We start from the raw sequence: 13621 nt of genomic DNA, 5'->3' as shown, positions 1-13621 counted from the left end.
AATCAGCAGATGCTTTATCATTTTTTACAGAATCATTGGCAAAGTACAATGTGCTTTATTCTCATTATATAGGAGATGGAGATACTAAATCCTATAAGAATGTTGTAAAGGCAAAGCCATACGGAGATGATCTTGTCCCAGTAAAGATAGAGTGCGTTGGTCATGTTCAAAAACGCCTAGGCACATGTCAAATTTGATGTGACTTAAAGGATAAAAAAATAAATGACGGAAAGATTATATATGGGAAAGGAAGGTTGACAGACAAGATCATTAATAAAATACAAAACTTTTATGGCATTAGCATTAGGCAAAATACCTTAGCAGAATGGAGTGGAGACCGTAATAAAGCCTTGTAAAATATGAAAAAATCTGTTTTGGCTATATTATGGCGTTGCTCAAATATAAGTAACAGCGAAGAGAGACATCAATTTTGTCCATGTACAAAGGAAAGCTGGTGTAAGTATTGCCAGAATGAAAAAAGTTATAAGCCACAAACTTGCCTGGAAGTTTTATGATCCAAAGATCGTGGAAGAAGGACATATCGAGAGTAACACGATTAAAAGAAAGAACACGATTAAAAGTTCAACTCCTAAGCAAAAAATGGCTAGAAGGAAAAGATATACATTAATAAGGAGAAAGAAAAAGAGGGAAAAGACTCTTATGTTTCTGGAAATTTTAAATGAATATATTGTTTTTAAACTTTGAAGCACGATTTCTCAACTGTATTTTTTTTGTCTGACTGCGAACAGCAAACCATTCATATCTTTTTAACCAGATATGCAATTGAGTTCAAATTTTCAGGGTTGTTTCTTTATAGATAGAACTGCATTACCTTACCATAACAAATCTTAAACTTGTTTCCAATATTGATATTTTACCTTTAAAAATGAAAGTGCTGCCATTTTAAAAATAATTTTTATTTTTAGTTTTTTTAGTAAGCTTTTGTTTATTACATTATTATCTAACAGTTTTGTCAGTTTTAGCTTATAATATCATAAAAAGGCTGAGAAAATGTTGTTTTCCTTTTCATTGATTTTTTTATGCTGAACCAGCAAAAAAAAAGCAAATTAATTTTATGAGCATTTTTAATTATATTAAGAAGTATTTTTCTTTTAAACTAATTTTGGTATATGATTATGTTGGCATTCAAAAAATATTTTTTTTACCTGATAACCACCGTAGTTTCTAATTTCCGTATAAATTAACGGAGAAAATCCGTTAAAAAAGAAACAGAACTTGCACCGTAAAAATTCACGGTACCCATACATCATTTTTCCATCCAAAATTGCGGAGAAAGTCAGCCTGCAAAGAGACAACACTTTCACTGTAAAATTACCGGTTTTCCGTATTTCTTTTATTGCGTAAAAATTAGATCGGATTAATAAATCATTAAATACTCAGTAAGAAAAAAAAAAAAAAAAAAAAGGTAATGTTAAAATTATTAGGAAAATGTATTTGTATTTATATTTATTATGTATTGACTACACAATAATAATTTTAAAATTCCTTTATACATCATGTATGTATTGCATGTAATGTAAATTGTGTTAGTGTATTCTACAGAAAGAGTGCTTAATGTTCTTAAAGAACAGAGCAGTTAAATTAGTAAAAAAGTCTTATTTAAATATTTTCTTCAACTACTGGTTTCTCTTTCTATAAAAACCTAGGTTCATTAGGAGACCCTTCTTGATGACACTACTGAACTTTAACTGATTCATCAAAAAGGTCTACTTCAGTCTGAAGTTGAAACTAATAGATGAAGAAAAAAGATAAGTAGAGATAAATTATACATACAAAAGATAAGTAAAGATAAATTACATATACATAGTATAAAACACTTAGATAAGTGTTTTATACGATGTATATATGATTTGTACCTCAAATAAATAATATACTGCAAAACTTAATGTACTGTCAAATATAAAGTTTGAGCTAAATTTATAATTTGGCTTATAAGTAAAATCTCTTTTAATTTATTTATTTACAATAATTTAAGAACATTTTCTAATGAAATAAATTTTTTAAAGACAGGCGGTTATTGCCAGCAGTGCCGGCAAATAATAAATTGCCTGGAGCGCGAATAAAAAAACAATTTATGTGTAACAAATATAATGATTTGGTTAACTAATTAGTTTTGGTGTTAGAAAAACAGTTTAAACTATGTTTAGTAATATTTATTTAGCTTAATTTTATAGACTTTTTTACGCCAGTTTTAAAAAAACAAAGACTTTTTTTAAAATAATAGACTACCCATAGCAAAACCCTCGTTCAATTTATGTTACTTTATACACGTCTAACCCTATCGAAGTCATGGTATGTACCCTGGTATGTACCCTATCAAAGGTGGTATGTACACTTCACTTCTTCCATCCCTATTCAAGTCAGTCTATTATTTAGACTTCGCTGCGCTTATTAAATCAGCCAACGTATGTATACTCTGCTTCGCCTACTGCTTTATCAGTTGATGTATGTACACTTTGAGGCATTATCTATAGGTTTAAGTTTCATAAGTGCCTCAAAGTGTACATACATTAACTGATGTAGCAGTAAACGAAGCAGAGTATTTATTATAATAAATGGTAATTAATAATAAATAAAATTATTAAAAATTATTATACACTAATAATGGGTAATACTAATAAAAATTAGTACTGTTTGAAATAAACATAAAATTTCGCGGACAAAAAACTCTTAAAGCAGATACGTACTCGGATCTCCTCCGTACGCTCACTTAACTATCATATCCACTGAGCGACATAAACATTCAGATTTTGAAAGTTTTTAACTTTATACTTTTAATTTACTTGCCGGCAATTAACCTCTTATATTGTATTATATGCCGGCACTGCTGGCAGTTACCTTTTGCGTTTTTTAAAAATCATACTGTTGTATGTTACTTTTAAATACTATATAAACGAACACAAATGAGCTTTAAAATATTTTATACACAAAATAACAATGTAACAAAATAATCTTTAAAATATTCAATACATAAAAAAAGCATCTTAAATCATATAGATCCTAATAAATTTATTAGGATTTATATGCTTTAAGAACCTTTCTACATCTATAGACTGGAGATGGAAAACTATTTATTGATCATCCAGTTTATAAATGAGTATTTAAAACATGCTTTTTATTTGATATACTCATTTTTATAGTTATTTTCTGAAAGAAATAATGCAGCAAAATTTTTATGATTGTTTTATAAGTTATTTATTAACTCAAAGCAGAAACTCAATACATCCATATAACTCAGCAATGCTGCTGTGAAAAGTGATTACAAATACTCACTTTATTGCAAACTTTATTGAAACTTGGTCAAAATGTGAATATTTTACACCAACTAAACAAAATTTCCAACCAACCAAAATTTCCAACCAAAAATGCTATAATTGCAACAGTTCAAGAAAATCATTCTTATGAATGATTTGCTCAAAGAAAGCTTATATATATTTTTTTAATTCTATTTTACAAAGACATCCTTTGGAGCTACTTTTCACTAAGTACGGATAAATGAGCAGCGAATTCTAGTTAGTATTTTGAAAATAAACAACATTTAAAATATTTTGGATGAAGTCTGCTTAAGGATGGAACTATTTTCTGGGATGAAGATATTTATTTGACATTTAATAATCCTAATTTAAGAATAGCATAGTATGTGAGTTTCTGGCATTATAACAAGTTACGTTTGCTATCTGAATTGTATTTAAAATACAGAATATCCTCCTTAGCCCAATTAGTTGCCTAATAAGGAGGCATTATAAAGTTTTTATTAGGGAACGAAGAATACCCTGAATTTAGTAACAACTTAAAGTGTCACAAATTCACAATCAAGTCAAAAGACGATGGGTATGAAGAAAGGTGTTACGATGAGTCAACATGGGCGGCAGCTTCAATCCAAGCACCACACGACAAAACACGAGTAATTTTTTTTATTATTAAGAACTAAACAATTATTAAGAGTTAGCGTTTTGTCAGTAGTTCGATTCATAAGAAATATATACATATATAAATGTATGTATGTATGTATGTATGTATGTATGTATGTATGTATGTATGTATGTATGTATGTATGTATGTATGTATGTATGTATGTATGTATGTATGTATGTATGTATGTATGTATGTATGTATGTATGTATGTATGTATGTATGTATCTATATATATATATATATATATATATATATATATATATATATATATATATATATATATATATATATATATATATATTAGCATTTCAACCATTGTACCAAACTCTTTTTAAATATATTAATGGTAAAAATGATCAAAAAGTTAAAATACCGATGATTGCTCCCGTTCTTGTCTCAATGAAAAAGTTACCTAATAAAAATGATACTTTGGAAATTAAAATGCATTTTTTTATTCCTCCTACAATTTTAATGATACCCAAACCAACCAACAATGCTGTTAAATTTGTAAGTTATCCCAAACTTTGCGTCTACGTGAGAGTTTTTGGAGGATATCAAATGGAAGTCGATCGAATTCTGGAAGTACAACGTAATATTCTTACAGATGCACTTGACAAAGCCGGTCGAAAATACCAAGAAGTGTGCTTGGTTTACGCAGGTTACGATTCACCATTGAAATTGTTTCACAGACATAACGAAATTATGTTGGGAGTTGAATCTGAAGATACTGATAAGCTAAACATTTTCCCAAATGAAATTTCTCCACAAATTCAATTAAACGACGTTGATTAATTTTTCAAATTTTCTTTATTTAAAAATACATCACAACTTACTTTTTAATTTGTTTGTATTACAAAGTTTTGCAGTTTCAGAGGTATATTTTAAATATGTAATAAAAATAAATAAAAAAATAATAACAAGTAATAAATAAAAATAAAAAAATTAAATACGCATATTTAAGTATGTAATACTTTATATTATCTCAATTGAAAGATGTATATTTTATAACAAAAAAATTAAATTTTAGCTTTAACGATAAATGGTCTAATGTTATGTTTCTAATATTAGACCTAAAACAGCGCATCGGGAGAAATTGTCCTATTTGGGAATAATATAATACTATTTATAATATTTTATTTATTATAACTCGCAGTAGATGTATAATGTAGGCTTCAGGACATCTGACTTTTTCACAACAAATGTTGCCTAGTCACAAAAAGCTAAAGTTGTGACTTGGCAACATTTGTTGTGAAAAAGTCAGGTTATCTTTTAAGGCTACTTTTAAGCATTAACAACTTTTCTAGTCACAGCTATAGTTTTTCTAGAACACATAGATATCATAAAAAAATGTCAACTCAATCTAGTTGCAAATATTTTTTTATAACTAGGCAAGTGGCGCAGCATTAAAACTAATAACCGTAGCCTGAAAAATAAAAATTATTTTCATTAGAAGAAATAAAGTTACTCAAGTATTATTTAGAACTATGATACCAGTATAAGACACATAACTTATTCAAGAATCAGCACTTTAGGCTTACTGATAACATTTCGAGAGCTAAGCCATAGACCGTTGAAAGTACAAGTTTTTAATAACCCGAATGATAGAAATGAAATATCTCCTACGCAATAAAATTAATTTTTTTTGCTGAATTGGAATTCAGGAGTAAAATAAGTGACAGAACAACCAGAAGAAGTATTATAAGAAAGTCTATTCCGACTCCAAGGCTTAAGACTGCTCCTAGAAAGTTCCGGTTAAAAAGTTTGATCAAATGAATGAAACTTTTATCAATTCTTTTGAATTGATAAAAATTTTTATTCAATTCATTGGGTAGAAAATAGGTTTCACTAATCCTCGTGACTGAAATAAAAAACAGCCTTCAGTATTGGATATGTTTGGAAAGCCTTAAATACTTTTAGACAAACTTTCCATTTCGGATCTGACTCTATACCTATTCTTAATGAAATTGACATCAAGGAGATGCTCAAAGGACGCCGATAAAGTTCTTGAGCAAATGAAGGAGTTTGTAAATAAAGACTCAGGCTGGCGCCCTAGTCAATGTGAATCTGTTTATCAACCTCACTAACTATAGTCCATTCCGCAGAAAAGACTGCGTTAACACAACTACATGAAAAAATTATTGGCTCTGAAATTAAATCGTATATTGACAAGAAAATGAACCCATCCTTTTCTACCTTAGTTAAAAACTCAAATATAAGATTTTTTAAGCTTATTCTAATTATACTACAACAAAAATTAAAAATTTTTTAATAAATATTGTAAAGATGTTCTAATAAAAATCATATTTAATACTAAGAAAATACAAAATTTTTTTTGCTTAAGATCGACTTCCTAAGCTATTTAAATCTCATGTTGTTTAGTTTTTTGTGCATGGTGTAATGCCAGTTATATTAGAGAAACTTCCAGACATTTGACAAGAATTAATGAGCACCTTGTAACTAATTAAAAATCCTATATATAAACATTTAATTAGATCCGTTAATTGTAAAAACCTATCTAATTGTAATTCATTTTAGATTTTAGATACCACTACAACTAAACATAAATTCAAAGTAAAAGAAGCGTTCCACATTAAATGAGAAAATTCCTCACTTAATAAATAAACTTTCCATTCAGCGACGGCTACAGGATTTTTTTGATGTAGAGGTGGGGTGGAATGGGGTGGGATGTTTATACCAACTGAGTGGGTTGTTTATACCAAGTGTCAGCGTAATTTAAAATAAAAATCCTAGGTTTCTTTACCGGTAGTTCTTTGCTCATGGTAATCTAAATTTAAAGTTATACATATATACACACACACATACACTTATACATATGTACATGTATATGTGTATGTGTGTATACATAGACATATATATGCACATACGCATACATATACCTAAACATGCGTGCGCATATATACAAACAATCATTGTATAAGGACGACAATATATTCCTGTAAAAATACTTACAATGATATATTGCTTTTATTGATGTTATTATTCTAGCAGATATCCACATAGTGTGCACACTTAGTACTTTTTAAAAGTGTGCACACTCGTTCTTTTTAAAACTGGAAATATTTTAGTCAACAAGTTGAAGCAGATGTATTTTAAACTTGTTGACTAAAATATTTTTTTTAAAAAGGACGAGGGAGATTGTTTCAAGCATTTGTGCATTGATGTTTAATTGATTTGCTGCCAAATTTTATTGTCCTGGTATGTTCTATAAGGATTTTTTTGCATGAAAAGGATCTTAGGAAGTAAGAATGTTTGTTACGTATTTGAAAGAAAAAGTTCATGACAAACTTTGTGATAAATTTCCGAAATCCTTGAAGGATATTGGAAGTTTATCACGATGATAATCCCACACAAATAAACAATTTAAAAGGTATCGTCGTTAAGCATAAGAATTTTTGATGATTTATATAAGAGAGAAACATTTTAAAATACACAATTTTGAAAGTGAATAATTTTAAGGGCTTTGTTTTGAAGAAAAACTAGTTAGTTTAAAGATCTTTTTTTTACCCCAAATCTGACACCCATAACTAAGTGCGATTCAAATATGGCACACGGGCGGATCCATTTGGTGGAGGGGTATGGGAGGTGTAATTGGGGTGACCTCCCACCTCTCTTATATATTTTTGAAATAATTTTTTGTTGTTGTAGATTTATATATTTAACAAAGCATGTTGTTTGAAAACTAATATTCTAAAAAAACTAACGAAAAAAGTTTTATAATATAAACCTGAATATGGTCCCCCTCCCACCACCTCTATTTTATTAGAGCCTAAATTCACCAAATCAAAAAATCGCCTCCCTTCCCATCTTTACTTTCTAGTCTAAATTCACCAAATAAAAAAACCTAAAAATTCCCCTACCCTCCTTACTAGATGGTGTAGATCTTGATTATAACACACAGTTTATTATTTATTTAGTAATATAGATTGTTATAAAACAAAATAGCATATTGTGACATGAGAATTATAAGGTTTTACCTCCCATTTTTCATGTCAAGAAAATTTAACTTTTGGTTGTTATTTATTATATTATTTTTATGTTCATAGTTGTATAAATTTATATAATTAATGTGTATATCCTATTATTATTAATTATATAATTTTAAAAATTGCCAATTTTTGTTAATTTCAACTTTATTTAATAAAGTTGGGTTTAACAATAATTTATAAATAAACAATTTTAAATTATTATATTAATGTAAGAATAATAATAAAACGTACAAACATAAAAAACATATAATTTATGAATAAAAACAATAAAAACTGTAAGACATTTAAATAATTAAAAACCGAAAGTTAAATTCTCTGAATGTTAAAAACGGAGATAGAACCCTATTATTTTAAAGTCACGTAAAACCCTTAACCTCAAGTATAAACTGCCCATATTAATGCAGTCAGATGTATGGTTTGTCGAAGTCAAAAAGAACTTTGTTGAAGTCTTTAATAATACGTAAATTATAGTTCATAATAATATAGTATAATTATCATGGCATAATTAACATAAATTATACATAGTTTACCAAATTAATTTGGCTTTATAGAAAAAAATAAAATTAAATTAAAACTGCTAATGAGAGCATTAACAGAAAACAAGCTAATGTTTTAATAGAATTTATGCTGTCTACAATACGTGGTTAAAAAAAAAAAATGAAATAACAATGTGAAAAAAAGAAATGATATAAAAGCTGAAATACTTTTTGACAACCCCAGCAAGGTAAAAAACAGAAATAACAGACATATGTATTACATTCTTAACCCATTACATTCTTAACTTATACATTTATACAACTTAATTCATTACATTCTTAACTTTTTTAAGATGAAAATGATATTATTTTTTAAAGATACGAATGGGGTAATTCTATGCAAATTCATCATTTTTACATCAGTTCAAGATTTCAATCAATGTCCACAAAATTATTCCTCTAATCAATTCTAAAGATATAAGTTTTTTAACTTTGCCCCAAAACAACAAATTCTTTCATTTTTAAAAATAATAAAACTTTAAACAATAACATTAATGTACATAAATGTATGCATATACCAACGTATGAGCGTCAGTTAGCATTATATTTTTTACAGCGTACATATAACATAAAATTTGAAAGTAAGTATAAATACAAAAATTTATAATTTTTACATGAAAAAAAGGAAAGATTTCGATAATAATAATGTTGAACAACTTTTGATTTGCACTAATTAGCTGATTTGATCAGTGAAATGATTTAAAACTGTGATAATTTTAAAAGCAAGAAATTTTAAATCTGATCCAAAATCTTTTTATTAAAAAGTCACTGGATTCAAAACTTTTTGTTTTCAAAAATACAAAGTTTTAAAAGAAAATTATTAGGACGTTAAAATTAAAAGAAAAGAAAATAGCAAAAATATATGAGATTCTTAAATCAGTATACTGTTATTTATTTAGGTGCCCCAAGAAGACCTAACGGTCTTGTCACAGAGCACCGCGGATGTGCATTTAACCAGAAAGTTCACGCCTCCTTTCTTACCGTGACGCGAAAATATGTCCAAGGCTCGTTTCGAACCTGGATCTCTTGCTTATGTAGCAAGCGCTCTAACCACTGCGCCACGGCCGCACTAAATATATTATTTAATTATATTAAATATATTATTTAATTAAAATAAAAATTATATATATTAAATAACTAAATATATTATTTAATTAAAATAAAAACTATATTATTTAAAAATTTTAAATTATTTAAAATTATAAATTAGTTAATAAATTTTCAAAGCTATATCATTTAAGGTTTTTAAATAATATAGTTTTGAAAAAATTATTTTCTAATTTTAAAACCTTACATATATGTTTTGCTATTTTATATTCTCTTAGTTTAACAAACAATACTATTATTAGTTGCAATTTTAGTAACAGTGAATTATTTTAATGAAATCTCGTGGATTTAGAAAAGCTTAAGATAATAAATGTAACAAATAATAATTTGTACAAAATAACGGTTTATATGGTTTTAGTAGTCAAGAAAAATATTTTTAAGGTCTGGAATATAGAGGTTTGGCATGCTTTAAACTGTATCAAATAAAGAAACATTATGCAAATAAGGCGAACACGAACTTTTGACGCATTACATTGCATAATGAAACTCAAGCAAAAAGTATTTAAGATGGCGCAATATTCAGATAAAAAACATTCCAAAGATGTGACTTCTTACATCTTGTGACATCCGGAGAATTTTTAACAGTATTTATAATAAGTGCAAATCTGTTTTTCCACCTCTCTTGAATGGCTCAGATTTTGTCACCTCACTTAAAGACAAAGTTGAACTGTTTGCTAAGAAAACTTCATTAATATCATCTCTTAATATAACTAGTTGCGTTCTACCTGATGTAGCCGACAAACAGGTTGATCTATTGCTTGTTATTCGTATCACTACAGCTTCTGTATCTAAAGTGATTTCCTGCATAGATTCGTCCACAGCCTTTGGTCCGGACAACTTACCCGGTATAGTCTTGCAGAATTGTGCTCCGGAGCTGTCATCTATACTTTCAAAACTATTAAACAAGTGCTTATCAGAGTCTTGTTTTCCAGCCTGCTTGAAAGTGGCACCTGGTATCCCTATTTTCAAAAACACTGGAGAGCAATCTGACTCATTTAACTACCGTCTCATTAGTCTTTTTTCCATCATAAGCAAGGTTTTTGAGTCTTTAATTAACAAACACTTAACCTCTCATCAAGAATTTAATAACTTGCTTTCTAATCATTAATATTGATTTCGATCTTCTCGTTCTGAAGCTGATTTTCTAACAGTAATAACCGATAGGTTTTATTGTGCATTAAATAGATGCGGAAAGGTTAATGCTATCGCTCTTGACATTTCTAAAACTTTTGATAAAGTTTGGCATGCTGGTCTTCTCCACAATCTTTTTTCTTACGGTGTATCAGATAAAATCTTTAAGATTATTGAATCTTTCTTTACTAATCGTAGTATTAAAGTTTCCTCGATGGATAGCACTCTTCTTCATATCCTGTCACTTCAGGGGTTCCTCGAGGTTCTATTCCTGGCCCTATACTCTTTTTAATTTACATTAATGATCTTGCAGATATTTTTAGATCTAAGGTATTATTGTTCGCTGATGATACTACCATTTATTCTTGTTTTGATAAGAAGCCAACACTCTCTGATTGCTTCAAGGGGGCATTTGAGCTTGAAAAGGATCTCACTTCTGCTACAGCATGGGGCTCACAGTGGCTGGTGAACTTTAATTCAGATAAAACTCAATTTTTTTTAGCCAATCGTTATCTCAATAATTTAGATCTTTCTATATTTATGAACGGTAATTTACTTGATGAGTCATCTATCCTTTGTCTTCTAGGGTTAACTCTTACTTCCGATCTTTCTTGGAAATCATATATCCATTCAAGCCATATATCCATAAATCCATTACAAAATTAGCAACTGCTAAAGTTGCATCTCTTTACTGTGCCTTCCACTTTCTCCGGATTTTATTCTTTATCTCTATAAATCTCAAATCCGTCTCTGTATGGAATACTGTTGCCATATCTGGGGAGGATCTTCCAATGATACCCGTTCTCTCATAGACAAGGTGCAAAAACACATTATAAACATAGTTGGACCTGCTCTTGCAGCTAACCTTTTTTTTTTTTTTTTTTTTTTTTTTTGTTCTTTTATCTTTACAATGTTGTGATTCTATCTATATAACTGATACAAATTTACAATTTTTATAAAATATATGATGGTAAGAGAAAAAATAAAATCTCACAACTTTATAGAATACAAAAAATATAACTGCAGGGTATCATCAAGTGAATTGGATTTATTGGTACTTGCCCATGCTATATTACCATATGTATAATAGGTCTGTATAAATGAGAAATAAAGATGTTTTAGATTTTCTTGGAATAACATTGGTCTAGCTTTGTATAGCACGCCAATGTTTTTGGTTATTTTTGTATTTAAATAGTCAATGTGTGCTTTCCAAGAAATATTTTTGTCAATTAGTAAACCTAGAAATTTTGTTATTGAGGTTCTTTCAATATTTTTGTTTTCTATTTTTAGCAATGGTAATATATTAGGTATTTTTTTTCTTTTTTGGTTGGGATGGAATAAAATGTAATTGGTTTTTTCTGTGTTTAAAGATAATTTATTAGATTTTAGCCAGATATTAAGTTTTTCAAGTTCGATATTCGTTGTTTCAAAGAGTTTTTCAATAGACTGAGATGAATAAAATAAATTAGTATCATCTGCAAACATTATTACATCAAGTTTGTTTAAGACTTTCGGAAGATCGTTAATGTATATTAAGAACAATAAGGGAGCTAGAATGGAACCTTGGGGAACGCCACATTTAATCTTAAGCAATTTTGAATATTTTCATCAGTATAAACACATTGCTGTCTGTTTAGCTAAAAAATTTAAACCAGAGTAATGCAACATTTTTTACGCCATATTTTTCCAATTTTTTGAGCAGGATAGCATGATCAACAGTATCGAATGCTTTCGATAAATCTATAAAGATTCCTAAAACAAATTCTTTATTAACAAATGAGTAGTTGATGCTATTTACAAGATCTACGATTGCATGTTCGGTTGCATGTTGCTTTTGAAAGCCGAATTGTTTTGTATTTAAGATATTGTTGTTTGTTATATATTGGTATAATTTATTATAAATTATTTGTTCAAGGAGTTTTGAGAATACAGGAAGAATTGAGATTGGTCTATAATTGTTTAGTAAGTATGGTTCTCCAGTTTTATATATTGGTACAATTTTTGCAATTTTCAATTTCTCTGGAACGGTTCCTGTTGTAATTGAAGATTTAAATATTTCGAAGAGGGGTTTCTTTATTATCGGAAAGATACTCATTACAATATTGCTACAAATTTCATCAATTCCTGGTGCTTTGTTGATTTTTAAAGAGTTTTTTGCATTTTCGAGTTCTTCATAGCTTAATCCGTTGAAAGTTAGTTCGCTATTTAGATCAGTAAAATAATTTTCAAAGGAGTTATTTGCGGTTTGAATTTTTGACGCCATGTTAGGGCCAATATTTGCGAAGAAATTGTTGAATTGTTCGGCAATAGAGTTCTTATCGTTGTGTTCTATTTCATTTATAATAATTTTATCTGGTAAGCTGTTTGTTTTTATATACTTTTTTCCGATTATTTTTTCATGATGTTCCATGTTTTTTTAGTATCTCCATTTGTTTTTTGAAGTAATTTAGAATAATAAACTTTTTTAGAATGTTTTCTGATTTTTTCGAAAAGATTTTTATATTGTTTATAAGTAGATTTTCATTTCTGTTTTTCAAATATTTAACATATAGTCTTTGTTTAGTTTTTGAAGATTTTTTGATTCCGCTGGTGATCCATGGACAGCTCAAATGTTTTACTTTTATTTCTTTTTCTTTGATTGCAAAATGATTATTATAGTGTTTTAGAAAAATATCTGTGAAAGTATTATATGCAGAGTTTGTGTTCCCAAGGTTACATTCTTGATACACTTTAACCCAATCTACTGCCGATAGTGCGTCTTTAAAACATTTAATAGAATTTTTATTTATTTTTCTTTTATAAATTTTTTTTTTCGAGTTATTATTTATTTTTGTATCATGCTTTATTGTAAAGTAAACTGGAAAATGATCTGTTATATCAATTTTTATTATTCCTGCTTTGAAG

General features: G+C 28.2%; 1 protein-coding gene across 1 annotated transcript; it reads left to right on the top strand.

Annotated features, from left to right (window-relative positions):
• Positions 1–359: 359 nt before the first annotated feature.
• On the top strand, positions 360–4728 carry LOC136086166 (heme-binding protein 1-like). The gene is made up of 3 exons (XM_065808443.1): positions 360–456; positions 3780–3925; positions 4234–4728. Exons 1-3 carry the CDS (start codon positions 360–362, stop codon positions 4726–4728), a joined length of 738 nt encoding a protein of 245 aa, XP_065664515.1.
• The last annotated feature ends 8893 nt before the right edge of the window (positions 4729–13621 follow it).

The sequence above is a fragment of the Hydra vulgaris genome, chromosome 10 (genome assembly GCF_038396675.1).
Source record: "Hydra vulgaris chromosome 10, alternate assembly HydraT2T_AEP".
Taxonomy (NCBI): Eukaryota; Metazoa; Cnidaria; class Hydrozoa; order Anthoathecata; family Hydridae; genus Hydra; species Hydra vulgaris.
This window is presented reverse-complemented; position numbering and strand designations above follow the sequence as displayed.

Bases quoted from the DNA above. Each gene is read 5' to 3' on its own strand.
- LOC136086166 (XM_065808443.1), top strand. From the start codon at position 360: ATGAAAAAATCTGTTTTGGCTATATTATGGCGTTGCTCAAATATAAGT. The intron at 457-3,779 runs GTAAGTATTGCC...AGTTTTTATTAG, and splicing joins ATGTACAAAGGAAAGCTGGT to GGAACGAAGAATACCCTGAA. The intron at 3,926-4,233 runs GTAATTTTTTTT...ATATATATATAT, and splicing joins CACCACACGACAAAACACGA to ATATTAGCATTTCAACCATT.